Source organism: Sprattus sprattus, assembly GCF_963457725.1.
Source record: "Sprattus sprattus genome assembly, chromosome: 4".
Classification (NCBI taxonomy): domain Eukaryota; kingdom Metazoa; phylum Chordata; class Actinopteri; order Clupeiformes; family Clupeidae; genus Sprattus; species Sprattus sprattus.
In genome coordinates, this window is record NC_137923.1 from 12,418,261 (window position 1) to 12,444,195 (window position 25,935).

A 25,935-nucleotide genomic window follows, 5' to 3' on the forward strand; every position below is an offset into this window, starting at 1 on the left:
GTTTCAAATTGGATATTAGCACTCTAACAATGCACTTAGAGGAAACGGACCAATACAATTTTAAAAAATGTAAACGGAATACATATTTGGAAAAACAATGCGGCTCTCTTTGTCAGGAAAGGTCTGTTATTGCTGGGTGATATAAGGAAAGTGGTTGAATTGCGCACCAGCTCGAAGAGCATTTGCTTGGTAGCAGCCCTCGTACTGCTGCTCATATAACCGTAACTGTGCTACCGTCTTGTGGGTTCCCTCCACGAAGGGAGGGGTGTGATAGACTACCAGACGCACAATGGAAGAGAAAATATCCACGATCGCTTTTGTTGACGGCGCTTTGAAAGAGAAGATGCGGCGTTTCCCCAGGTCCGGGGTAACGTTATTGCTGTGGATGCTTGGTGTCCTCGGAAGCCTCAGCTCAGTGCGCTCAGCATCCCGTAAGTACACGCTGTCGCGTAGAGGAAATTACCGTTGGTGCTTTGTAGCCCTCCACGGTGACAGGGCATTGCGGGATGTTGTTGTGCGCTAACATCAACCCGTTGTGTGAGCGTTTCTCTTTCTCTCTCTCTCCATATATTTCATATTTGTGTTTTACGTGATTTGAAATGAACTGCTTGCTGTAGCAAATACGACAATTCACTGTTTTCACTGCATTCCTAATTATTTAATCGCCTTACCTGTGAATGAAAATTTCAAAATATCACGTGGAATCCATTGCTCTTTGCCGGGAGCTTTTTGAGGGTGTAGATGTTGTTTGTGATTGTGATGTGCGTTAAGCAGTATAACTGTGGACTCACTTTCCTTTCAAAGTGATGTTCATAGTCGCTATTTGTATTGTGCCATGATAGGTAATCTTTGGTCGTGTTGTGTATTCCCTTGCATGGATTGTATACGCTGGTTGAGCAATTCAGTTCAGTTATGTCCTAAAATTGATTTTGTTAATGTGTCAAATTTTTGTTTACTTATAAAAGATTTGATAATCAGAGGAAGCTGAAATAATGAAAATACACAAATGTCTACATAACAAATCCCTTTCCAAACTCAGGAAAACCAAGTGATTATACCTGGTTATATTCAGGTAGTTTTACCATGGAACGCCCTTCATGTATGCTTAACTGCTAAAGAAGCACAAGGTTGTGGATGTTTATGTAGCTGAGAATATAAGGCTAGGTAGTTATGCTGTCTGTCTATAAGCTATCATCTCTGTTTATGAAGACACATGCATTAGTCATGTACCTAAAATCATCATTTCAATCAGGAATTTAAGCTGTTCTTCCAAAGCAAGGCTGTGCTTTAATGGGCTATGAACGCACACATTTGTCATTCTGATGACCCCAACTTTAGCTGAATTTGAAAATGAATTCCTGGTTGATAATTGAGTCAGTCCCTGTGATACAGAGTGATTTTTACCGCTTAGCTGCTTTCACTTGTCTCGCAGAGTCACCTTCATATGGAAGCTGAGTGTGCACTTTGGAAACACTTTTCACTGCACTAACTTATATTTTGAGTGGACTGGGCCTCTTTCTTCCCCCCTTCTCTCTTTCTCTCTCTCTCTCTCTCTCTCTCTCCCCATCACAGTCTCCCTGTCTCTCTCTCTCTCCTCCCCCCCTCTCTCTCCCTCTTCCTGACTGATGGTCCAATGGATGTGATCAGGCCCATATTTGGCCCAAAGCTGGGGTGGATTGGGGTCAGATCTACTTCAGAGTTAACTGAGCTGATATCTGGGATGTGTGTGTGAAACAAAAGCATCAGAGAACAACGCTCAGAGGAATCTGTCACAATCCTTTAAAAAAAAAAAAAAGAATCATGTGTTGGTCCGATGACGTTTCTGCTTACAGAGGTAGGTTTAAGTCACACTGGGTGGTAGGTGTTGATTGACTGTAGACTCGGTGCTTGTATGAGGTTTATGAATCATAGATACATTTAGTTTGGATGGGTTTTTTTGTTCTCTTTGACAGAAGAAAATTATTGGATTTTTTATAATAACCTAAAACTTTCCAATTAACTGTGCACACTTGACAAATGGGAAAAGATATCCAGAGAGTTTAATAACCCAATTCCTTCTTCGCAATTGCAAGACCCAAAAAAAATCCACCTCATTAATTCAATTGGTTTGCTTCCACCGAACTCTCATACAAACACTCTTTAGGGAAATGTTTAGCAAATAAAGGGTTTTAATTTTCTTGAGCAAACATGTAACAAAACAACTTGTGTCAGGCAGGAGGTGGAATTACCTCAGAGAGTCCAGGTCTCCCTCTCTCTCTCTCTCTCTCTCTCTCTCTCTCTCTCTCTCTCTCTCTCTCTCTCTCTCTCTCTCTCTTCTCTCTCTTTCTCCCTCTCCCTCTCCCTCTCTCAAAATGAGTATCTCCCTCTCCTAATTCCAAACTATGCTCATTACAAAAGATTAAGTTATCAAACTGTTTTTTTTTTTATCCTACTGCAGTACCAGCTTGCATTATTTTTCATTCCACTTAAAGCCCACTACCAGGATACACAGCATCAGTGCATTACACACTTTTACGTTACAGTTATCCCAGGATACGCAGCAGCAGTGCATAATACCCTCATATATTACAGTAATCCCAGGATACGCAGCAGCAGTGCATATTACCCTTATATATTACAGTAATCCCAGGATACACAGCAGCATTGCATAATACCCTTATACGTTACAGTAATCCCAGACTCCCACGCTGATTTGTTAGAACTGTGAGCTGAAGTCTCACCAGCTTCCTGGCTGACTCATCCAGCTCTGTCTTCAGCCTTGAGCTCTGCTGTTTTTTCTGCTTCTTCCTCAGGTTTTTTTTGTTATGCTAATGACCCCCTCCCCCACTCATTGGGATTCGGGGCACCTGCCAGTGAACGTTTGTCAGCCAATATGATGCCGGAGGTTATTGTAAGGCCCCCCCAGCCAGGCCCCTCTGGGCCCCTCCCCTTGTCCGTCTGCTGATGATGGACACCTCTGAACAAAGACTACTGAAGGGCTGCTCACAGAACTGAGGGAAACGCACAATGGATTACCTCTGCAAGCCTTAGAAGCGATCCAAAGGCAAATTACCTGTCCTCATTGGTGGAGCTCCCACCATAGAGATCCCTTATATCACATAGCAATGCTGTAGTCTCAGCTGTTATTCATAAGGTTATTACAACTCTATAGTGATTTTACTTAAATATACAGACATGGACTATTTCTCATTAAAGAGAGGGAACAAAGACACAAGGAGCGTTGAAAACGAGAAGAAAGGGAAGGAATATAAGAGAGTAAAAGAAAGAAACAAAGAAGAGTGTGAGATTTTCGTCTGGGGCAATAAGAAATGCTTTATTTTCTCTTTGGCCCCGGGGTGACTAACACAGCAAACATCAAGCTCTCTGTTACTCTCCCTCTCAGCTCTGTGCATAGACCCTCAGCAGGCTCCCCTGATTCACTATTCACTGATTCACTAGCTCTCGCACATGCAAACAACAAGGAAACCCCCCGCAGTCTGCATTCTGTCGGTCTTGTTTCCTGCCACTTGTTCTTTCTGTCGCTCTCTGTGTGTCTGTCTCTGTCATTTTGACTTTTACCTTCTCTCTCCAGATATCTCTCCCCCTTTCACTATCTTAACCCTGTCTTGCGTTCTCTCTCCCGATGCTTAACCCTCCCTCTCTCTTTCTCTCTCCATTTCCCTATACCCGACTGGCCCTCTCCTACAGTCTTTGATTGACCATGTCATATGTTAGTCACATATCATCCATGGGAGGCACACTCCACACACACGTCAAACTCACACACTCACACACTCACCACTGAGTCAGTTGTGGCCCTCATTCTCTCTTTTTTTGTGGCGTGAACAAAAGAGGAGGAAGGGAGGAGGGCACCCGCAGAGAGGTGCCGGTCAAAGACTCCTGTCCGCTCATTAACGCAAGACGAGGTTTGTGCTGGTTTCAGGCCTATAATTGGCAGCTTACACAACAAAGGTAATCACCCGTGCTGACAGGCAACAGCTGCTGGGCCAGGTCAGCCTGGATGAAGTAATAAAGCTCACATTAGAAGTTTTATTGCCTCTTAACACCTACATTATTATGTTAGGCTTGAGAGGCAAGTTACCACATAAGCCTGACTCCTCCCATGGTGGATCGCTGACACACGTGTTATGTGGTGCTGTTGTACATCCATTGTAGACAGCATTGCAGGAAACAAACTATATACAGTATATGAAGCTCTTGTACCGCTATTCAGGCAGTGGAAGCACACTTACACGTGTAACTGATATTAACCTACTTGGGCAGTGGGACGCTCTCTGCAGCATACCAGTGCTATGACCTGCTGTGAACTGTCAGACATACAATGTGACAGCCCAGGTTTTTTGTGGCAACTACTGTAAACATCATCCTTTTCCGAGGGCGGAAAAGCTCCACTGTGCTATTGATTACGGCAGGCCTAGACCTCTGGGTTGTGCTGCGGAGAACAGGAAGAGAGAGAAAGAGAGAGAGTGAGGTTATGCGGATATTGCTAATGAGATTTCAGCATAGCGTTCAGTGTGAGAGGCCTGAGCTGTGCTCTCAATGTCTTCAAGGAAGTTCATCAAAGGCAGAGAGAAAGTCAAATGTGCTGCTAATCAATAAGAGAGTATCATGAGTTATAGTGCAGGTTGATACTCGAGGGCAAATGAGATTTTAGAATGGGGCGTGAGAGGAGCGTGGGAGGCAGGAAGGTGCTGCAAGTGTTAAGTTCATTAATCAATTAGCATCATAGGTTACCATGGCAGGTAACCATAGCCACCACCACCCTCAAGGTGATTTGTTGCCCAGACGGTATCTGATTGTAAATCTGAAAATGAAAGTCTTTACCATTCAACAATGGCTGTATCCCAACAAAACATTTAAGGAATAAACTGGTCCAGAGTCAGCTGATCATCATTCGTTGGTTCTGGTAAGGTTTACGGAAAATATTGCACTCTCTGGCAGTGCTACACTGTGTGTGTGCGAGAGAGAGAGTGTGTCGTCCTTGTGGAAACCGTCTGCCGCCAAGTCTGATATAACGCACTTGTGCATTTTTCTGCTGCAGCCTGACCTAATACTGCTTTTAGTGTAACCGCTGTAGACAGCCGCAGTGGTGCCCCCAATGGCTGGGACAGGAGGTCTCAAGTGAAAGCGCCGTGACACAGATACCCAAGCCCAGGGCAAATGCTGAGAAACGTATCAGGAACATCTGAGCAACATCCGAGAAAAGTAACTGGTAACCTACATGATCAATTAGCCACCTTAGCAGTACTTTACTGCCCCTGTCTCTCCTTCTCCCAAAGGAGGCTAATTAGTTAATGAATTAGTTGTTTGTTGCGTGTTTGTAAGAGTCGTATGCAATTTCTTTAGACGTGATTGAGAGCTGCAGGGTTTCACATGAAACATTTAAGAGCTTCTTTTTTGCCTTAAAATCTACATAATCCTGCTGGTCTTGCTGCCTCTCAGCCTTGGGATTTTTTTTTGTTGTCTTTATGTTAATAAATCCCATGGATGTGGTTGTTTTAAAGGTGTTTCCTGTGGTTGATCTAGGTCAGTGGTGGAGTGTTGTTCGCCCCATAGGGTAACTAGGCGTAACAACACTCTCCTGGGTGTTTCTGAATTACTCTCTGAGTCTTGCTGAATGCTTAACTAAGCTTACAAAACAGCAACCAGCCTATCTTGCAGGGGCTGAAAAGCCGCACATCATATCCTCTGATCATGGCATAGACACTCCCATAGCACAGACGCTTAGCTTCATTGCAGGAGCCAATAATGCATCTGAGACTGTAGCACTCAGGCGCTAACGTACCCCTCTGGGACAGTGTGCTTCAGCTCACATGCTGCAACTAGACTTGGAGTGAATCTACCTAACAGGAAATTGTAACAATAAACAAACAGCTAACAGTGGAATCGGTCCAGCTACTGGAAGGGGCCATCCGGCGGTATCACATCCGATAGAGATAATGTTCTTTTATTGGCAAGTGTACACAACACTTAAGATCACAGCTAAACGACCTCGGCTGAATGTAGCCATTGTATGCAAACAGAAATAGCATTGGCTGAGGAAGCTGTGCTCGGCATTTCAAAGACAAATGTATGTTGATGGAGAATAGAAGAAAAGGAATGAGTGTATATGTGTGTGTGTGTGTGTGTGTGTGTGTGTGTGTGTGTGTGTGTGTGTGTGTGTGTGTGTGTGTGTGTGTGTGTGTGTGTGTGATAAAGCATGAAACATACATTTTTAGTGCCCCCTCAGCATTAAGGGTTTGCCAGGATTAAAACGGGATCATTTGATGATACTTGGACCCTTTTCTGTGTGAAATAATTCATCTTTGCAGAGCAAAGGAAAGATGGTAAATAGAACCATCAACATTCTCATTTAGCCTCTGCTGGCTCCATGTCAAGACTGTTGTTATCCCAAAGGCAGTGTGTTTATGTGTGTGTGTGTGTTTATGTGTGTGTGTGTGTGTGTGTGTGTGTGTGTGTGTCTGTGTGTGTGTGTGTGTGTGTGTGTGTGTGTGTGTTTGTGTGTGTGTGTGTGTGTGTGTGTGTGTGTGTGTGTGTGTGTGTGTGTGTGTGTGTGTGTGTGTGTGTGCGCGTGTGTGTGCATGCGTGCGTGCATGTGTGTGATGCATTTCATTATCTATTTTTATATTGCTGATGAGGAACACTTTTCCCGCTTGGCATCAACGGTAAACAGGTGCCACTGACGAGTACACATTAGCCAAGAATGGTCATGTTAACCTTCCCAAGGCATTGTTAGTCTCTGACTGATGCATGATTGCAAATATAATTTAAGCCTGTTACTATAACTAATAACAGCTTCAGCAGCAGTGCAAATACAGCCGAGGCCCAGATGTAATGAAATTAAAGAATTGTTTATAATTTATGTTTTATCATTGTAAAACGTAAAGGGACAAAAATCTTTGCATTTCAACATTTTCAGAGTCATGCTGATTCAATTTGATCTTTTTACAGAAAGAGACCTCATTAATGAAGCCTTAATTACAGCAGGCCCAGGATGCCATTTATAATGTAATATTCATGAACAAGATAATTAGGTACAAAGAGTGCCTATACTCTGTGTGAACTATATTGCCCTTCTAAATTTACCTTTATTTTTTCCCTCTCGTGCCCGAGAGCATCACCAGTCTCAGCAAATTGGACAGGCAAGACACCCCTCCATTTACACGTCAATCATTCATCCGCAAACCATGTGTGGCCCAGTGAGAGGTAAAGAGAAGCTCACTCTTTCTCTCGGTGGAGCAGCCACTGGCTTCTTTCTCTTCCTTCTCAACCTGCGTTCGGGAAACTTTTAATCTGTGCTGCTCACTGCTTGACTCCTCTCATCTTTTTTTTCTCTACGACCTTTGTAGCACTGCACTGGCAAAGGATGGTTGAAAGACCCAAAAGTGTCAAGTACCCTTTTCAGGTAGTCACTCACAATATAGTTGTTCTTTTTCTTCATACCCATGTTGTCACTTGAGTAGAAGGAGTGTCCTACTGTTGAAGACCACAGTGGACCTGTAGTGGATCGAACCCACATGGGTTGTCCCTGCACCTTTAAAGAGGTTGGACTCTGAGAGCAGTGGATGGGTTTGAGATGGGCCATGTTTTAATTTGACGCTTGGTGTCTCGCCACTTCAAGGGATTTTGAACTTCAATACCTCACCCGTTCATTCTGTTCACTCAGACATGCTGATGGACAGTCACAGCAGTGGCAGAGGGGTAGACTATCACAGATCAGTGAGACTCAGAGAGAGAATAAGAATGGATGTGAAAGTCTGCCAATATGATTGAGGGTGAAATAACTCACAAGAGGGGGCAATCTGGCTCATGGGGTGCCTGCCCAGACCTAGTTCCACTTTCGCTAATATTGCAAGATACTGGGGCGCCTGCACACATTTTGTTTTGCTTTCGCTATCATTGTAGAATACAACATTTGCCCTTGTTATAGATATGTGCTCTACTGAGTGCCATTCTAGTTTTCTGTTTGATTGATGCTCTTGAAAAGCATACCATCTGAAGTGTCACTTTTTTTTTTCACTTTTACCGATTTGGTGAAAAGCAGGAAGATCGAGAGCTTGTTTTTGTTTTGTGTTTGTGTGCATGTTTATGTGGTTGTGTGCGTTTGTGTGTGCGTGTGTGTGTGTGTGAGAGAGAGAGAGAGAGAGAGAGAGAGTGTGTGTATTATGTGTGTGGGGGGAGACAGAGGTTTGTGTGTGTGTGGGTGGTCTGAAGCCAGAATGCTGAATGCTGAATCTCAGACCCCAGAGACTGTCTGAAAACTCTTTCCCTTTCTCTTCCTCTTTGTCTGTCTCTTGATGTCTTTCCCTCTCTCTGTCTCTCTAACTCTCTCTTAAACATGCATGCACCACTGGTGATCACACAAACACATGCACACGCGCACACACACACACACACACACATACTCACAAGCTTAATCCCTTTTCTATATTCGTTTAAAAGTTGGCTATTTAATTCAGTCATAAATTAAACCTAAGCTTTAGCTGTCATTCAACAGTGATACGTTTTGGGGCTACACAGTGAGTGAAGTTAAAAGCAGTGAGGTTTCTTCCCTACCAAATATCCAGAAGTGTTTTTCACAAAAAATTGGCTGATAGAGCGAGGTCAAACTTTTACTTTGTTCTTTTTTAAGCACTGACTTAGCATTTTAATAAGAATGTGTTCTTCTTTATGCTGAAAGTAAAAGGAGGCAGAGCAGGAAGGAATCTAGCCAAACTGTATCTATACATACATTTGAACACTTCATGTTAGTTATTATGCTAACAGTACAGGAAGAGGTCCTGATTTCTCGGATGAGCTTGGGCACAGTCACTAATAGGCTACTCAAAAAGGTGTTGTTTTGTCAGAGCTGTGTTCTCCTAGTTATACCTACATTAATACAAATGAAAAACCTATCTGACTCAAGGCTGCAAGCTGAGACAGAGGCCTTGAGCACGTTTGCAAATTGATCGATATTTTAAAGAATATGAAGCCCGGCTGCATAATTATGCATCCTTGGAAGGGGGACTGATTTATGAGTCTGACCTTTGCTGGCCGAATGGAAGACATGTTCAGTGTAATCTACTTAGAGCTTATGAAAAAGTTTATGATGGGAAAAGACAGTTAATCAGATTTCGCGCACCAATGCACTGGAGTGCGTGGGAGGAGGCTGTGCTGGGAGTTGTGTGCACAATGCACATTTTAAACATTTTCCCGTGTTTGTCGTTACCGCAATTACGAATTCAGAGACTGGTGAGGGGGTTTGAGAGCTGATTCACAGTTTCTGCAGATCTTCTCTGACCTGAAACTGGTTATTTATCTAGGCTTCCCTCTTCGTGTGTTTGCCTCTCCAGCCTTTAATTGCATAGCGGGGGCAAATAGGACCCAGAAAGTAGCTAGCATTGGAACAGAACTGGCCCAGATGTAGCCTAGTTCTGGTGGCTCTGATGGGGTCTAGTTAAGAAGGTTCTGGTTCTGATAGGGGTCTGGTTCTTAAATGTGGTCTGGTTCTGATGGAGGGTTTCTCTCTGGAAAGCATGTTTTGATGAAAAGAGCCACACTGTTTGTTCTGTTCTAGTATAATCCCCTGCTAAAGAGTTTGTAGTATAGTGGTTAACTTGGCTCTCTTCCATTGAGTCAACCTGGGTTTAACTACCAATCAGTGCAGGGATGTTTTGGGGGAAAAAAGTGTCTGCTTAACACCTGACCTTTACCTTTACCAGACACGCTGCTACACTGACTACGTCATGAAGGCACACTAACTCAAGCTCTCTTATGCTGGATCTCTTGTGCTGTGATCCCCAAATACAGATGGGCAATGAGCACCTAATGCTTTAGAGAGTCACACGTCTCGATGGTGAGTCATGACCACTGTCAGAGTGACGTACAGACTGTTAGTTGTCATTACACACTGAAGGTTTCATTCAAATTATGTTCATCAGAGTATGTGTTGTCTATTGTCACATGCTGGGGGCCCTCATCAAGGAAAAACAGAACTTGGCATGAATGCGATCAGGCTGAATAAATAATAATAATGATAATAATAATAACATACATGTCAAATATTTCTTGCTGCTGTTTAGATGCCAACAGCTCTTAACTGTATTCTGACATCCGTGGGAGCGGCCAACAAAACTTGTTTTCTCCTTAATGAGGATGCACGAGCCCGGGTCAACTAGAGGTGGAGGTTGACCATCGGCAGGCAAGGCTGAGACGACAAGAGAGAGCAGTATACTGGCATTTCATATCAAGGAAGATTCATCATTTTCTAACTACAGCGGGTTCAACGCCATTCCAAATACCAGCATGGGACGTCCCGTCAGACTATGTAGTAGAAAACTCTTCAAGACAAGGTGTCACGCCTGCCTGGCTCAAGGCAGACCTGACATTGAATGGGTCGACCACACCGTAGTTATAATTAAAAGGGTTTTATTTACATAATATAAACAATCAGTATATGTATTAAAATGAAAGTGTCGTTCAATATGTCTAGGGGTAAACAAACAAGTAACAAACAAAAGTGTATAAACGCGACGAGGACGGAGGAAGTGTTCCCGGAGGAGTTCCTTGGTTGGACGTCTACACCAGGCTCTCACCACTGGAACAATCCACCCTTGGAACGGCAACCCAGAAACCCAGAGCAGAGCGCAGAGAGCGTCCATAGCAAACACCAGCCTCTTATAGGCCAGCCCATTTGGTTCAGCACTCACACCTGCAGGATGAATAAAGCACAGCCGTAACCAATAAAGGGGCGGAGCCCCTGGCCTGATCAGTAGGGCCGTAACACAAGGCCTCACACTGAGATGAGCAAGAACTATATCTTTAATAATAGGCACAAAAGATTGCTTCTTCAGTCGCCGCTTTTCTTGAATCAGCCTTTCTATTTCAAACTGTCATTTTGACCTTGCTTTTCCTTCCTAGCTTTCTGACCAACTCAATATCTTTTCATGCCATAATTACAGATGACCTCAACCATGCAATTCAATTTCTACTCTGCTTTACACTTGATGCAATTCCATTCCTTCACTTCAGAGGCCCCTGGCCATATAACCTTTAGTTGCTGCCCAATACATGTTTCCTCCTTGCAAAATAAAAATAGTTTCCACAGCTGCAACATAGAGGAACACCGACAGGGGATCATAGAAAGTATGCTGTACTAGTGACTGGAGGTTCCCCAGTGCCAACGAGTGAGGGAGTCAACCGTTCTTTTGACCATTTCCACTGACTATCATGTTCCCTAATGCTATGAAATGGGCATGACAGTACGTTGGACCAATAATACTCAAACCATTGATCTAATTCCATGAGAATAGTGCATTAACTATAGTTTTAGTTCAGCCATAGTTGGCGCCCCCAAAAACCCCCCACAAAATTCTTTGGGACCAGGAAGTGTTAAATGCTAACACTAAAACCTGCAAACTTTTGTTAATTTGCATAGTATATATTGACAAGAACAAAAGATTTCACCACACCAGTCACTTTCCCTGCTTAAATACCCAGGGGAGCAGCATCCTTAATAACTACGTGAAAGTTATTTTCCCTTCCCTAAGCCCCATCAGGGCCAACGAGGCACCACCTCATCTGATTCAAATGGTGCATCCTCTTTTTGGATCATTTTTTAATTGGATCAAATGTGTAAATCTGGAACGATCTCATCACATACCTCAGGATCTTCTCTTTGTCCCTTTTCTTTAACACACTGAAGATGTTCTCGTTCTGTTTCAGGACAGATCTAAGCGCATCTTTCATGAGACCATTCATTTCAAGGTGTTCCTAAGCAATCTGCAAATTATCAGCTTCCTGTTCAAACGTACTTCTGTTACTATCAACCACAACTTTGAAAGGCCTCAGACCAGACACTTGTCACCCCTTGACAATTGTCAGGATCAGGTTATCAGGATATCCGTCCCTGCAGATCTTTAACTTCAAAATCCCTTTAGTCCACATGTGTTAAGAATACCTAAAATGCACTGACATCTAAAGGGTGAAGCTTGAAGTTAACAATCTTTAGGAAGGCCAACTCATTGCAAGCCATTTTCAATATAATGCTTTAATTGTTATTTCTCTTTCTGTCATATCAATAAGACGTGAACCTTTTCAAAGGGGTAAGATATCAGACCGTGTTGAACATGCAGTGCAGAACACAAGACCTGATGGATGGCTTTTGTCTTATTCGTAACAAATAAATTGAGTAAGAGCTGCACACATGCAGTATCTCAAAGTTCTTAGCCGTTCACACCCTGGTAGCAAAGCAAAAGAGCCACTGAATGAAACATTTATGCTGCTCGGAAAGCAAACACACCTTAGGGAAGGATAAGCACATTCAGAAGGAATCACAAATGAGGACCTGAAACAGATCCCTACCTGTCTGCTCGCGACCTTCCTAGACTGAGGTGGAGGTTCTGCTGTGAAGTGTTTTACTTTTTCTCATAATCTTTGAGAATTTTACATTGAAGCACTACTGTGTCTTCTGGTGTTGCAGCTAAGTGCACCGCTGGGCTGACTTGAATGCCATTTGTAAACATTAAATGCAACTGCAGAGACATAAATGAAGAAAGCGTTTTTATCTGAAAGGTCAAATCAGCATTACTTTCCACTGTCCGAAATTCGAATTAATTTTTGTTATTTTGATGGAAAACCAAAACAAGTATTGTTTACTGTTTCTGACTCAGACTTTCAAATCTTATTCTTTATCAATTTTTTATTACCCTTGCGCCATGAGAATTTCATGTGCTGTGATGAGCGTTCCCTCCTTGTATAGAATCTTTCTCAGAAAGACCTTGGTTAAATATTCACCTCCATGGTGCACAACATAATTTCTGAGTTTGGCAGTTGACGGCCTGCATTGGAGATCAGCATCGCTTGGTCTGTAGAAATGATGTTAGTAGTGGCCAATGCAGCCTCAATGACTTCTTGCTTCTCTCTGCTGGGCACTGTCTCCTCGTTTGCCCCCAAACTGCAGTGGATAAACATCAGCTTACACAACCAGTTCTCCAGGAGGCTAGCTATGCCCTGCTAGAGCTCAGAAACAGAGGCTTTCAGCTCCATTACAGTAACTGGGCACCAGGCATTTGCAAAGAAACAACAAAAGCCCAATGAGATGAAGACTGAAACTCGGTTTAGACATTAGGGTCATGCTCTATGTGTGTAGGGTTAGGGTCCACGTGTGTGTGTGTGTGTGTGTGTGTGTGTGTGTGTGTGTGTGTGTGTGTGTGTGTGTGTGTGTGTGTTTGTTTGTGTATTTGTCTGTTTTTGTTTTCTGAATAGATTGTGTTTGTGTGTGTGTCTGTGTCTGTGTCCGTGTCTATGTTTGTCTGTGCCTGTGTGTTTGCTCATGTTAGTGAGCACGCCTCTGAACAGTTGTGTGGGATTGTGTTTGTCAGTTTAGATGAAACTAAATTGAAAGATTTTAGTGACTGACTTGGTGATTTGATTCTGAGACTCTGTATGTAAAATGTAAGTTAACTTTTGTAAATGAAAGACCCTGTAGAGTCTGGGGGAAATCTTTCCAAACCTGAGTTTCCTTCCACACTCCCACGGTATTATCTCTGGCAGACTGATTGGCTTGTGCAGCAGACCATCACACACAAAGACAGCTCCTGTGCGCTCCATTCCAGCTCTGCCACCAGACTTGAAAGCTCCCGTGGGCTGGAACACTTTTGATGGACCCATTGTAATCTCTGCCAGCAATGAGCTGCTGTCTCCCTTTGCAGGTTTTCTTTTTTTTGCTCCCTGTCTTTTTTTTCGTGTACCCAGCTGTCAAAAAGTGATGAGAAATAATTTGGGCAGAATGTTCATCAGACATATAGTACATGACTTATCAGTGAAATGTATTGTTGTTGTTATAATGAAATAATGAATGGTTCTAGACAAACAATAACAATGTAATTCTAAATGAATGTTAAAAGACTGTTTCATAGTACTGTCCTGAGGGCAAATCTATGAGAGTGTAACTGAAGTTTTTTAGAGCAACAAACTGTTCACTGATCAACATCTGATGGCCTATTATTGTCGCATTAAAACCTCAGAAAAGTTCGGTTGAAATGGTGGTTTGTCATATTAAATGTAAATTGACTTTGCAAAGTAAAAAGAACTTCAACATACTTTCTCACAATGTCCCAAGAATTCAGTTAGCATACTGAAATCTAAATGTTATGCAACTACTTCTTTTCGACTGCTGTATAATCATTACCACTGTCATTCTCAATTATCTGATCTGAATCCAGTCTGGGCAATTGATCTTCCTGGTAAAGAAACGCAAACATTAAAAGCCAAAAGGATTGACAACACCTCCTCGAGTATGAAATGAGACAGCAACTAGCCAAGGCCAGAGTTACAGTTCATTTTCTCGAACAAGCCTCAAGGCTTTTCACACAGAATGAGTGCTGCTCAGACAGTTGCGTCATCCATTTGCCATTGTCTGCAGTCTGACTGCAGCCTTGTCTTCCACTGGGCCTTCAGCTCTACAAGTACCCGCAGTTATAAAGTTGGAGAAGAGGAGTCACGTTGGCCTGAACATGTCCAGCCTTACAAGGACTTGTGTCACCTCTCCTGAGCCTGCAAGCAGTGGTGTAGTCGAGGGTATACACAGGTATACGGAGTATACCCACTTATTTTTCAGTCAGCATTGCGTATACCCACTATTCAAAACAGGGCGTTTATCCTGTGCTGTATGGGCTGCTTAAAAAAATTGCAAAATTAAGAGTATACTCACTTCTCCAGGGACCACTACACCACTCCCTGCAAGGCTGCTGCAATGTCAATACCTCCAACATGTTCTCCTGTTAAAGCCAGCTCTGTGAAGTATTTCACAGTGCACATTCCCAGCCAGTGCCCTGGTAGTCTATTTTAAAGCAGCTTTTATGCATATATGTTTTTGTGGTTCTCGGCATGTCTTCTCAACCTCTGTGTCTGTGTCCCTGTCTGTGTCCCCGTCTATGTTTGCAGAAAAATGTGACGAGGTGTTGGCCACCCCACTACCGTACAGTGCGTTCTTGGGATCCTCTGTGCTAGCTGGTGACTATGGGGCTGGCTATGCCAAACTCAACAGGAGAGGAGGTGAGTGTGTCTCCTCTACCCCAGCCCGGCCTACTGTAATCCAGCCGCAAGTGGTAACAATGTTCTTTTCTTCAGCCTCATAGGACTTAGCAGGGTTCTATTACTCTTGTGAAGCAGAGTTCAGGGAAAATGTTACCCCTTATATGTCCCATGGCCTGTTATTTAAGTATTGTGGCTTTATTATGGAGACTCTCCATTTACAGATCTGTCTGGCTGAGAACATTAAAAAACAGTTTTGAGGTTTCTTAAAGCTCCGTTCACATCATGTGAGATGAGGTATGACTGCAGTGGTTTTGTAAACCTGTTAGAAAACTGGGTCATTTTTAATTTAGGAGACAAATATTTGCTGAGAAGGACTGAAGAACAAACAACCCTACAAATATTTCAGGATACACTGGATAGGTTATTAAGGAGCTCAAGTGAATATATGTATGAACCTTTTGCTATGGTGTCCTTGTTACATTGTAATTACAGTGTAGTACAGTGTGACATATTGAGTAATGAGAAACAACCTCACAGAGTTTGGAGTTTTGATTAGTATATTAAACAAATTACAATGTATAAACTGAATAAATACAGCATTGTCTCTACCCACATAGCAGCTGAGTTATATAAGGGTCTGTTGTTATCTTGGTACTTAACTCTCTAAGAGCTTTGCAAGATAATCACAGATTAATTACAAAGATTTCATAATTGTATCCTCCCCCTAACCAGGAGCCGGGGGCTGGTCCCCCCTGGACTCGGACCGGTACCAGTGGCTCCAGGTGGACCTTCGGGGTAGGAAGCAGATCACTGCCATAGCAACGCAAGGCCGATACAGCAGCTCTGATTGGACGAAGCAGTACAGGTTTCTGTACAGCAACACTGGGAGCAACTGGAGGGCTTACCGGCAGGACGGCACCATATGGGTGAGAGAGCTCATGGCGTAGCCCTCCGAGGGATTGATGAGGAGGATGGGGTATTCCTGAGGAATGAATCTTGCCCAGATCTGAGCTGACACAACTCTGGCCCCAAACTGACAAACACGACCCTAAACTGTCACACAAACAACCCTAAACTGTTCAACTCACCATCTACTGTTTAAATTCATCCTGATCCTTGTAAGGCTGATGCTGACATAGGGAGAACCTTCTGGGACTAATGTACACCATGATATACATACATTTTCATAGGGTAAACTCTCAAACAAGGATCAAATCAAAATAAATGATTTAAAAGGAAGAGGGCATTACATCAAAAGCTACCGTTGGAACACCTTTGATGTTATCGGGAAGAGAGCTGAACAGCATAAAAGCCTCTTCATCATGTTTAGTTCCGACAGAAGGTATTACCAACAGATATCTTTCCAAAGGCAGTCCAGGTAGACACTGAGCCAGAGTTGGCCCTGATCTGGCACAGGCGCTGATGTTAACATTGCCTCTCTCTGACCTAAATCATCCCTGCTTTAAGGTCTTTATTCATGTTTAAGTGCAGCCATGGAAACACCCTTCTTCCCTATCTACTGCAATCTTACTGATTTTATTACATTATATTAGATCAGCCTGAAATGGTAAATGGTTTTCTAGTACGGAAAGTCCATCGCATGAGAGCGTATTGAATTCCAGAGTGGAGCGGTTTTATTTTCTTACTCCATGCGCATTAGCTTTATGCAAATATGTAATTGAATGATTAATGCACTATTGTTATCAAAATGTCACCTGCTCTTTTTAAATCTTGTGTTATTCAGTAGGGTGCATTCAATTACCGCCTCGGTACAGGAATACGGAGATACTGTGCGGGTATTATTCACTCGGATAATTGTTTTCTGATAATAAATTAATTCCAGTCGCACGCAGATACAAGGACTTAAGCTGAGATAAATTGGAGCACAGTCACATGCTGCTCTCTGTGTGTTCTCTGGGAGATGGGACAGCTATGAGAGTGCTGGACAAACAAGAGGAAGCAGAGGTGTGCCATGTAGCCATGTCTTAGATAATCTGCAAATGCTGCTTGTGTTACTAAACAGTTAATTTTTCTTTCTCTTCTGCAGACGTTTTCTGGAAACTGGGACTCAGAGAAGGCGGTGAGGCACGACCTACAGTACTCCATCGTGGCGCGGTATCTTCGCATCATCCCTCTGGAGTGGAGTGAGGAGGGCCGGATAGGACTACGCGTCGAGGTCTATGGCTGTGCTTACTGTAAGTGCTCTCAATCACAGCAGTAGAAGTCATGACTAAAGGTAGATAGTTGAAAGGAATAAATCCTAGGATTTGTTGAAAGGAAAATTGCTTAATGTGATCCCCTCTTTAACATCAGTGGGGATGCCCCCATGTCCAATAAAACATTCTGTCCTGACTAAATTCGACTTAAAATGTGCAATGTAGGCATTTATATTTTTGTATGTGACACTGTGTACTCCACGTCCCAACAGTAATAGGCTCACACACTCAACAACAGATTCAGCACTGCACTCCTTATGACATGTTTTATTATTGTCAAACTCATCAGTAAAAGTAATAGCAGCACTAGACTGACTGTGCAGTTGATTGAGCAGCTCTAACTCATACTCGTCCATTTAGCTCCACATTTCCTGCTAGGATAACCTTATCCTCACCACACTGACAAACCCCATTCTCTTGCCCGCAGGGTCTGACGTGATCAGCTTTGATGGCCAGTCAGTGATAACTTACCGCTTCCGGGCAAAGAAGATGCGCATCCTGAAGGACCTGATCTCCCTGAAGTTTAAGACGACCAAAGGGGACGGGGTGCTGTTGCATGGAGAGGGGCAGCAGGGGGACTACATCTCACTAGAGCTCAAGAGGGCCAAGCTGTGGCTCCAGATCAACCTGGGTAAAAAACAGAGTCTCTCTCACACTTTCACTCTCCAATTGCTTACTCTGCTGTTGATCCATCACTCCAATTATATTTGCATTGACTTGTCTTTGTTGTAAAGTTAATACTGCATTGTATGAAAAGCAGTAAAGAAGCACAGTATGTGAAAAGTAATATACTATTATAAATATCACATTCGTTTTATAAGCTTGTTCTACTAATCCTTTTGTGACTGAGACACTCTCCTGATTGCGTTTCTGTCTGTATCTCACGGTATATTTTTTTTAGTCCTCGTTTTAAAGATAATACTTTATTGTTGGAGGCAATTCAAGAAATAGAATCATTTCTGATTTGAATTAATTTTGTTCTTCACACCAGTGTAAAGCTGGCATTCAAATACATCCATGACGGACTGCAGGATGGACCATATATCCTTAACCTTTTCACACATGCTTTTGTCACTCCAGGAAGCAATCAGTATGGCTCCATCCAGGGCCACACGGCTGTGTCCAGTGGTAGTCTCCTTGACGACGATCACTGGCACAGAGTGGAGATAGAACGCTACCGCCGGAGCATCAATTTCACCTTGGACCAGCACACACACAGCTTCCGCACAAATGGAGAGTTCGATCACCTCGACTTAGATTACGAAGTGAGTGACAGAGACAAATCTATATAGACACATGGTAATAGCCAATAGCCAAGTTTCCAATAAGACATGGTCTGGTAGTGAAATAAATGGCTGTTAATAATATGTTCATGTTATAACATGGACAATACTTGTCCACATTTCATCCATCACTGTGGTCTGGAACAATTCCATTAGGTCCCAATTTGCTACAGATGAAGCTAACAATGATCCAAAGGAAAGAAACAGGCTGAATTCACTTTGAAAATAAAAACGGCAACTTATTGCAGCATATATTTAACAAACAAAACATTTACTCAATCAGATTCACCAAATCCAGTATAAGGAAATGAGCTATAATATGCTCTCCCTTGAGGTTCAAGTGGCTTTCTGCTCAATTTTCAGGTTGCTCACATAACATCTGATGAAATGCAGGTAAATGCAATCTTGCCAGCCCCCCTCTACAGCAGACATATTGCCATATTCAGATTTCAAATGAATCCACTTCCTCTTTATCAGCCACTGGGACACTGGATGTTTTTAACTGAATGTCTGAAATACGGAGAAGTTGTTTATTGGAACTCAGAGTTCTGTGGGACCTTTGAAATTAGCCTCAAGCCGCTTACCCTTCTGCCCTCCTCCTCTATCTGTGGAGTTGGTTCAGGCAGAGGCCACAAGAAGGAATACATAAATAAGCTTCTTTCAAAAAATTCCACCAGGCACTCACAAATAAGCCGCTTCTTATTCCGTATGTCGCTTTTTGTGTGTGTCTCTGTCTCCTTGCCTTTCTTTTGCTTATTTTTCTCTCTCACTCTCTCTATCGCTCCTATGAACTTTATGTTTTTTCTCGTTCTCTCTTTCCCTCCCCTCGCTCCCTCCCTCTGTCTTTAACTCTCTCTGTCTCCCCTCGTCTCTCTTAGATCAGCTTTGGAGGCATGGCTGTTTCCAATAAGCCAATCTCCGGAGGCAGAGATAACTTTGTGGGCTGCATGGAACGCATTGTGTACAACGGCGACAACATCACCAACCTGATCCACAGGAAGAAAGTGGATACGTCAAGCTTTGTAAGAATCTCTGTTTAATCAGTTATTTACCATGGCATTTCTCTGTATGAGTATAGATGTCTACAGGATCATTTTGTTCTGATGCATTAAATGTACTGTGCTATGTTTGGATGTATTGAACGATTACATAATGCCTGATAGTAAACTTGCACCACAATGCAGTAGATATGCAGCAGAGGGTGGATGCATTGGCTGTATGAAATGATTACATAAACTCTGATAGTAAATGCATACAGCGTTACAGAAAGTATACACAGAGTAGTCTTAGATGTAGTAAAGTTATGCAACACTTTTGGCAATCATCCACGTCTGTTCCTTTGTTATTCTATAGCGCAACCTGACGTTCTCCTGCGCGGAGTCTCGCACGTTCCCTGTGTTCTTCAATGCCACCAGTTTCCTGCTGCTGCCGGGGCGAAGTGACTCTGACACGATGTCTGTGAGCCTGATGTTCCGCACATGGAACCCAAGTGGCCTGCTGCTGTTCTCCACGCTGGGGTACGGAGGCGTGGAGATCAGCCTAGTGGACGGGAAGGTCAACGTGCATATCTATGTCTCTCAGAAACAGAGCATACGTGTGGGTATATCATCAGGTGAGGATACACACACACAAACATACACACACACACACACACACCACACACACACATACACACACATACACACACACACACATGCGTAGACAACCAGACCATACACAGACCCATACACACTCGCACAGACACACAAACACGCACATCTCCAGACAACCAGACGAGTGCTGCATTTGTAATGCTGAAAAGCTTTAATAATCAATTGCAACCGAGAGGCAGACCGTAAGGCAGTTATTTCTGCCAGAATCAAAGATCAAACTATGCTTATTATGCAAATGTCCTAGTTTTTCAAACCAGCCTCTCAGTTTAATAACCCTATCGAAATCTAATCCTAATCTTAATGCCAGGGGACTAGAAGTGGGAGAGGATCCAGTGTTACCTGTGAAGTTTGTAGAGGAACAGGATTTTTCAGATGAAAGCATTACCTGTCCAAGTAATGGGTCTCTTAGACTAAGCATGAATGTAAATGTCAGTCAAATCCGCTTTGCAGACAGTTCCTAATGGTGTATACATAAAAGTATGTCACTGTTATTTTTTAATTGCTGTCATTGTCAGGTTATACTTGGTATGTACATATAAGGAAACTTATCAGTTTATTCAGTATGTTGAACTTTGTACCAGCACTGAACAATTCAGAATAACACCACAAGGTGACAGTTATCTTTGTCGCTGAATCTCTGTATTTGTGTGGGCAGGTTCTGGGCTCAATGATGGCCAGTGGCACAGCGTCCACTTCCTGGCTCTGGAGAGTTTCGCCATGCTGACCATCGACGGCGATGAAACGTCCTCAGTAAGGGCTGCCCTACCTATCATGATCAGGACAGGAGGCTCCTACTACTTTGGAGGTGAGTTCAGGGATGCGTGGAGGAGAATTGGATGTTTGATGTTTAGGATGCTGATGCTATTTTAAGGCTTCTCACCATGACGACAGCACCTGCTCCTGTAGTCACAGAAAGCCCATCTAGTCACAATACTACTTGGACCTTGTTATGGCAAACTATACTAAGTACCTATATTACTCTATACGAGTTACCTGAGTACAGTATTGTTCATTGAGAAGCAACACATTGATACTTCGTAAACAAGGATGTTTATTGTGTTAATCAGAGAGTTACAGAATATCAGGGGGCCATGTAATATTGCTGTTACTGGTCAGCTCATTGGTTGTTTTTCAGTAATGTTTACAAATGAAAACTATGACAAAGCATTACTCCAGCTGGCTTCACTGTAAACAGCTTTTATGCTGCCATCTTTGTTGAGCTATAGCTATAGCTGTTGTTTCCTGATGTAACTTTGTGCTAACAATTGTGTGCATTTAATATGAAATAAGACTTGTAGCAATTGGAAATGTTCATCAGCTGTGGCTGCAGTTAAGCAGCATACATCCATCACTCAGTTTAGCAGCCTTTTTTGGCATTGGATGTTGTGTCAGATAGTCACAGTAGTAAAGATCTCACACACTGGGCTCAACCACACACACTCTGTTCTTCCATGTCCTCGGTTAAATGCTTTCAACTTCTCTCACTAACCAGATGGAGAGACCTCCAGCATTAGCTTCACGCTCATTCCTTTGTACTCATATCATGCTGTGAACACATACACACACTTAAACCCACACACACATAAACACACACATAAACACACACACACACACACACAGACACACACACACACACACAAAAACACACACACACAGGCATACATACACAAACACAGAGTTTGTACTGTGTGAATAGTTTGTCTCTCTCTCTCTCAATCTCTCTCTGTCTCTCTCTTTCTCTCTCCTTCCCTCTGTCGGCCTGTTTTGTCACAATGCGGAGGGTTTAAACCACTTGGATAACCTGTGTGTGTGTGGCTGTCATCTGTAGGCTACTTCCCCCGGACCAACCTGTCCCCCATGCAAAGGTCCTTCCAGGGCTGCATGCAGCTGATCCATGTGGACGAGCAGCTGGTGGACCTGCAGGCGGTGGAGCAGGGATCGCTGGGGACCTTCGAAAATGTCAGCCTCGACATGTGTGCCATCATAGATCGGTAAGTCACATGTGACTCATAAGCACAGCACTGGTGCACTCTGGGTAACCTCTGTGGCATATGTCACATGACAGATTAGACCTGGGGCTTGGCATCCGCAGAGACCCACTGAGGGCTGGGCTATTGGGGGGGGGGGGGGGGGGGGGGGGGTCAAATACTCACCACACACTTTACCGACATACACATCCCTACAAACATCCTCACACACACACACACACACACACACACACACAAACACACACACACACACAACACACACACACACACACACACACACACACACACACACACACACACACACACACATCCTCACACACGCAAACACGCAAACATAAACATGCCAACCATTATTGAGAGATACACCATGACACAACATAACATAACAAAAGATCCTCCTCAAGCAGAAATGGTCTTTTCTTGCAATATTCCTCCTTTCCATTCCATTGTCTTTCTTTTTCTTCTCTCTCTCCCCCCACTTCATCCAGTACGAGGGGCCCTGTTGCGTCCCTTGGGATATGGAGATGAGTTTCGGTGCAGGGGCTTTAGCGGATTCAGCAGAGAGAGTAGCAAGTTTACATTTCCACTGCGATGAAGTCGTTAATCCCACCTCTCAGCGTGAGACAAAGCCTTGAAACTCACTGCAGTGCAAAACCACGCAGGCACAGGAAAGCCATGTTTTCGCCCTCTGCGTGGAATAAAAACACTGCCATGTGTATTACAGTGATTTGTGTTGCATTGGAAGATCATTCAGAATCACAATTAAATACAAGAAGGTGTTTGCCGTGTCTATGTTTCTCTAACAATGTGAAGATATGTGCCAAGAGGAGAGAGCAATGGGAGTCTGTGAACGTCAGAAATTAAAAAGTGCTTGATGATGACCACCCCCCCCCCCCCCCCCCCCCCATAACACGCATACTATGTTAAAAGTCCACACTGTTAAGTCTCAAAGCACTGTCTCTGTTCCCACTCCCTAACTCTCTCTCTCCCCCTCTCTCTCTTCTCGCTCTCTCTTTCTCTCTCTCTCTCTCTCTCCCTCTCCCTCTCCCTCTCCCTCTCCCTCTCCCTCTCCCTCTCCCTCCCCCTCCCCCTCTCCCTCTCCCTCTCTCTCTCTCTCTCTCTCTCTCTCTCTCTCCCTCTCCCTCTCTCTCTTTAACCACTGCAGGTGTGAGCCGAACCACTGTGAGCATGGTGGCCGCTGCTCTCAGACATGGGACTCCTTCAGCTGTGGCTGTGAGGGGACGGGTTACACTGGGGCCACCTGCCACACCTGTGAGTCTCCGCTCCTAACAAATGCACGAGTACCTCAATGACATGCTAGGGCTATAGCTCTTATAGTGTATAAGAGGCATGCACTTAATGTAATATTACAACCAAGATGATTTAATATTTTCTTCATGCTGTTGTACTTTTCTGATGAGAGCCCAATGAGAGCCCAATTGCAGAAATGTTCAGACTTGCATGTTTGTGGTCTACTGATTTTTTTCTCAAACAGGAGAAAATAATGAGATTCACCTGGATCAGTTTTAACAGTCGTGGAAATACATGAAATACATACCTTATGTTTACTTTAGAAAACAAAGCAAAAAGAAATAAGACACAAACGGAAGAAGGAAAGTTTAAATCAATCAGTGAATTATTTGTCAGGAAAAAAAGATTTGTCAGATGAGAAGCAAGATAGAAAAAACATAAGATGGTGAAAAGAAATAAAGAGGTAGAGACATTTTGCAGGGCTTCCACACCACCCTGCAGATCTAATGACAAATCATCCTGCTGTCTATTTTAACAGCAGGAGGCATCGGTGCATCAGTAGTGATCAACTCATGATCAAAATAGTACTCCGATTTGAATTTTCTTATTTTTAAACATTGCCCCTCATTTTCTCAGAATATATTTATCTGCATTCATTTTTTTTTAAATCCTCTATATGTAAAAATACATCTTGTCAGTCTAACAAAGTTTAAATTATAGGATTTTTTTATTCCAATGAGGTAGGAAAACAATGTGTATATATTCACCGGTGTCACTTTGCAGTTTTTATATGATCTAACTGCTGCTAAAAATGAGGGGTTATTAATTGAATCTCTTAATGTGAGGTACTTCAGTGTAGGCATTTACTGAGGCAATATAGATTACTCATCGTTCTTCGAGATAACTAATGCTGTGCACAATATGCAATAAGGGATCCTCCACATTAAGCATATTATCTTCCTAAGCATAGCTTCAGTGTTCGATTATAAAAATGTCTATACTATAAATATGAACAGTAAAGGTTTGTCATGTCACTGCCAAATATATGAGAAGTCAATATTAAATGCGGTATGAAGCAAAAAAACGGTTAGACGTTGATCAAAATGATGTCTCGGATTTGTATTTTCTTATCTTTAAAGACTGCTGCTCATTTACTCAGAATATGTGTATCTGCATTCATCCTTTTTTAATCCTCTATTTGTCTGTATTTTTTTTACTGGTTTTAATGCACTTTGAATTACCAATGTGTATGAATTGTGCAAAATAATTGTACCCTGCCTTGCCTATAAATCCCCCCCTGGTGTTCCCTTCTTTAGCTGTGTATGAGCAGTCTTGTGAGGAGTACAAGCACCTGGGGAAGACGTCTAACACGTACTGGATCGACCCAGACGGCAGTGGGTCTCTGGAGCCCTTCAGAGTCAACTGCATCATGACAGGTGAGTGGCACTCTCAACAGCATTACAGAACAGAGTGGCCCGCAGTGGGACTGCATTCTCAGGTTTATGTTAACTAACATTAGCATTTATGTTAACTAGCATTAGCATTTACACAGCAGCAGTGGACCAGATCATTTACATTCAGACATTTCCCCAACACAGTGTATGCTTGACTATTTTCATTTAGACAGTTCATAGCTGATATGTGATATTATGTGTGTAATTAAGCCTGTTCTGTTATATTTCAGCATTCTCATTCAGACTGTAGGCTATATCAAGGCTATATCAAGATATTTTGAGCATTCTCAGTCAGACAGTGGACCTGAGGTGTTTGTGTGTGTGGGGGGTGTTTGTGTGTGTTCCTCAGAGGATAAAGTGTGGACAATGGTGGCCAATGACCTGCCTTCCCAGAGTCCTGTGAGTGCACAGCTGGAGACGGCCACTGTGCTGGAGCTCAACTATAGCATGTCATCTGAACAGGTGGGCTCATCCCAAAAATCATGATGGACTAGTGTTCCTAAGCCAGTTTTAATAGGATATGTTGACATATGAAGGTGTGTATGCAAAATATAATGTTGTTACAGTGTAATCCTGAAGATTGATAGCATGTTTACCAAAAGGCTCTGGCATAAAAGATAAATGGTGTTAAACTATTTTGTCTCCTCCATGCAGATAAATGCCATCACAAGCAGTGCAGAACACTGTGAGCAGCATGTGGCCTATGCCTGCCGCATGTCACGTCTGCTCAATACACCAGGTACACTGCACTCACTGTGTGTGTGTGTGTGTGTGTGTGTGTGTGTGTGTGTGTGTGTGTGTGTGTGTGTGTGTGTGTGTGTGTGTGTGTGAATGTGTGTGTGTGTGTGTGTGAATGTGTGTGTGTGTATGTTTGTGTGTGTGTGTGTGTGTGTGTGTGTGTGTGTGTGTCCTTCACTCGCAGTATTTTTTCCCCATATTCTGGGTCTGTGAGTATCTCATTTCTTTCCACCAGTCGATATATATAATCACGCGCACAGTTTGAGTTTATTATTTTAATCCCATGTTCATCACCTCCCTATCTATCAATCGCAGATTTGTATACATTTTGTATA

At 43.0% G+C, this 25,935-nt stretch overlaps 1 protein-coding gene across 1 annotated transcript in view; it reads left to right on the forward strand.

The window, feature by feature from the left end:
• Positions 1-343: 343 nt before the first annotated feature.
• Positions 344-25,935, forward strand: part of cntnap2b (contactin associated protein 2b) — a gene marked incomplete at both ends in the record, with an annotated part of 36,507 nt that continues 10,915 nt past the window's right edge. Inside the window, 14 exons of the mRNA XM_080836368.1 lie at positions 344-431; positions 14,926-15,036; positions 15,751-15,944; positions 17,066-17,213; positions 17,662-17,865; positions 18,315-18,499; positions 19,396-19,539; positions 19,871-20,129; positions 20,825-20,974; positions 21,998-22,160; positions 23,323-23,429; positions 24,725-24,844; positions 25,212-25,324; positions 25,517-25,601. Of these exons, the coding sequence (XP_080692494.1) occupies positions 344-431; positions 14,926-15,036; positions 15,751-15,944; positions 17,066-17,213; positions 17,662-17,865; positions 18,315-18,499; positions 19,396-19,539; positions 19,871-20,129; positions 20,825-20,974; positions 21,998-22,160; positions 23,323-23,429; positions 24,725-24,844; positions 25,212-25,324; positions 25,517-25,601 (2,071 nt within the window). The remainder of the gene's footprint in view (positions 432-14,925; positions 15,037-15,750; positions 15,945-17,065; positions 17,214-17,661; positions 17,866-18,314; positions 18,500-19,395; positions 19,540-19,870; positions 20,130-20,824; positions 20,975-21,997; positions 22,161-23,322; positions 23,430-24,724; positions 24,845-25,211; positions 25,325-25,516; positions 25,602-25,935) is intronic.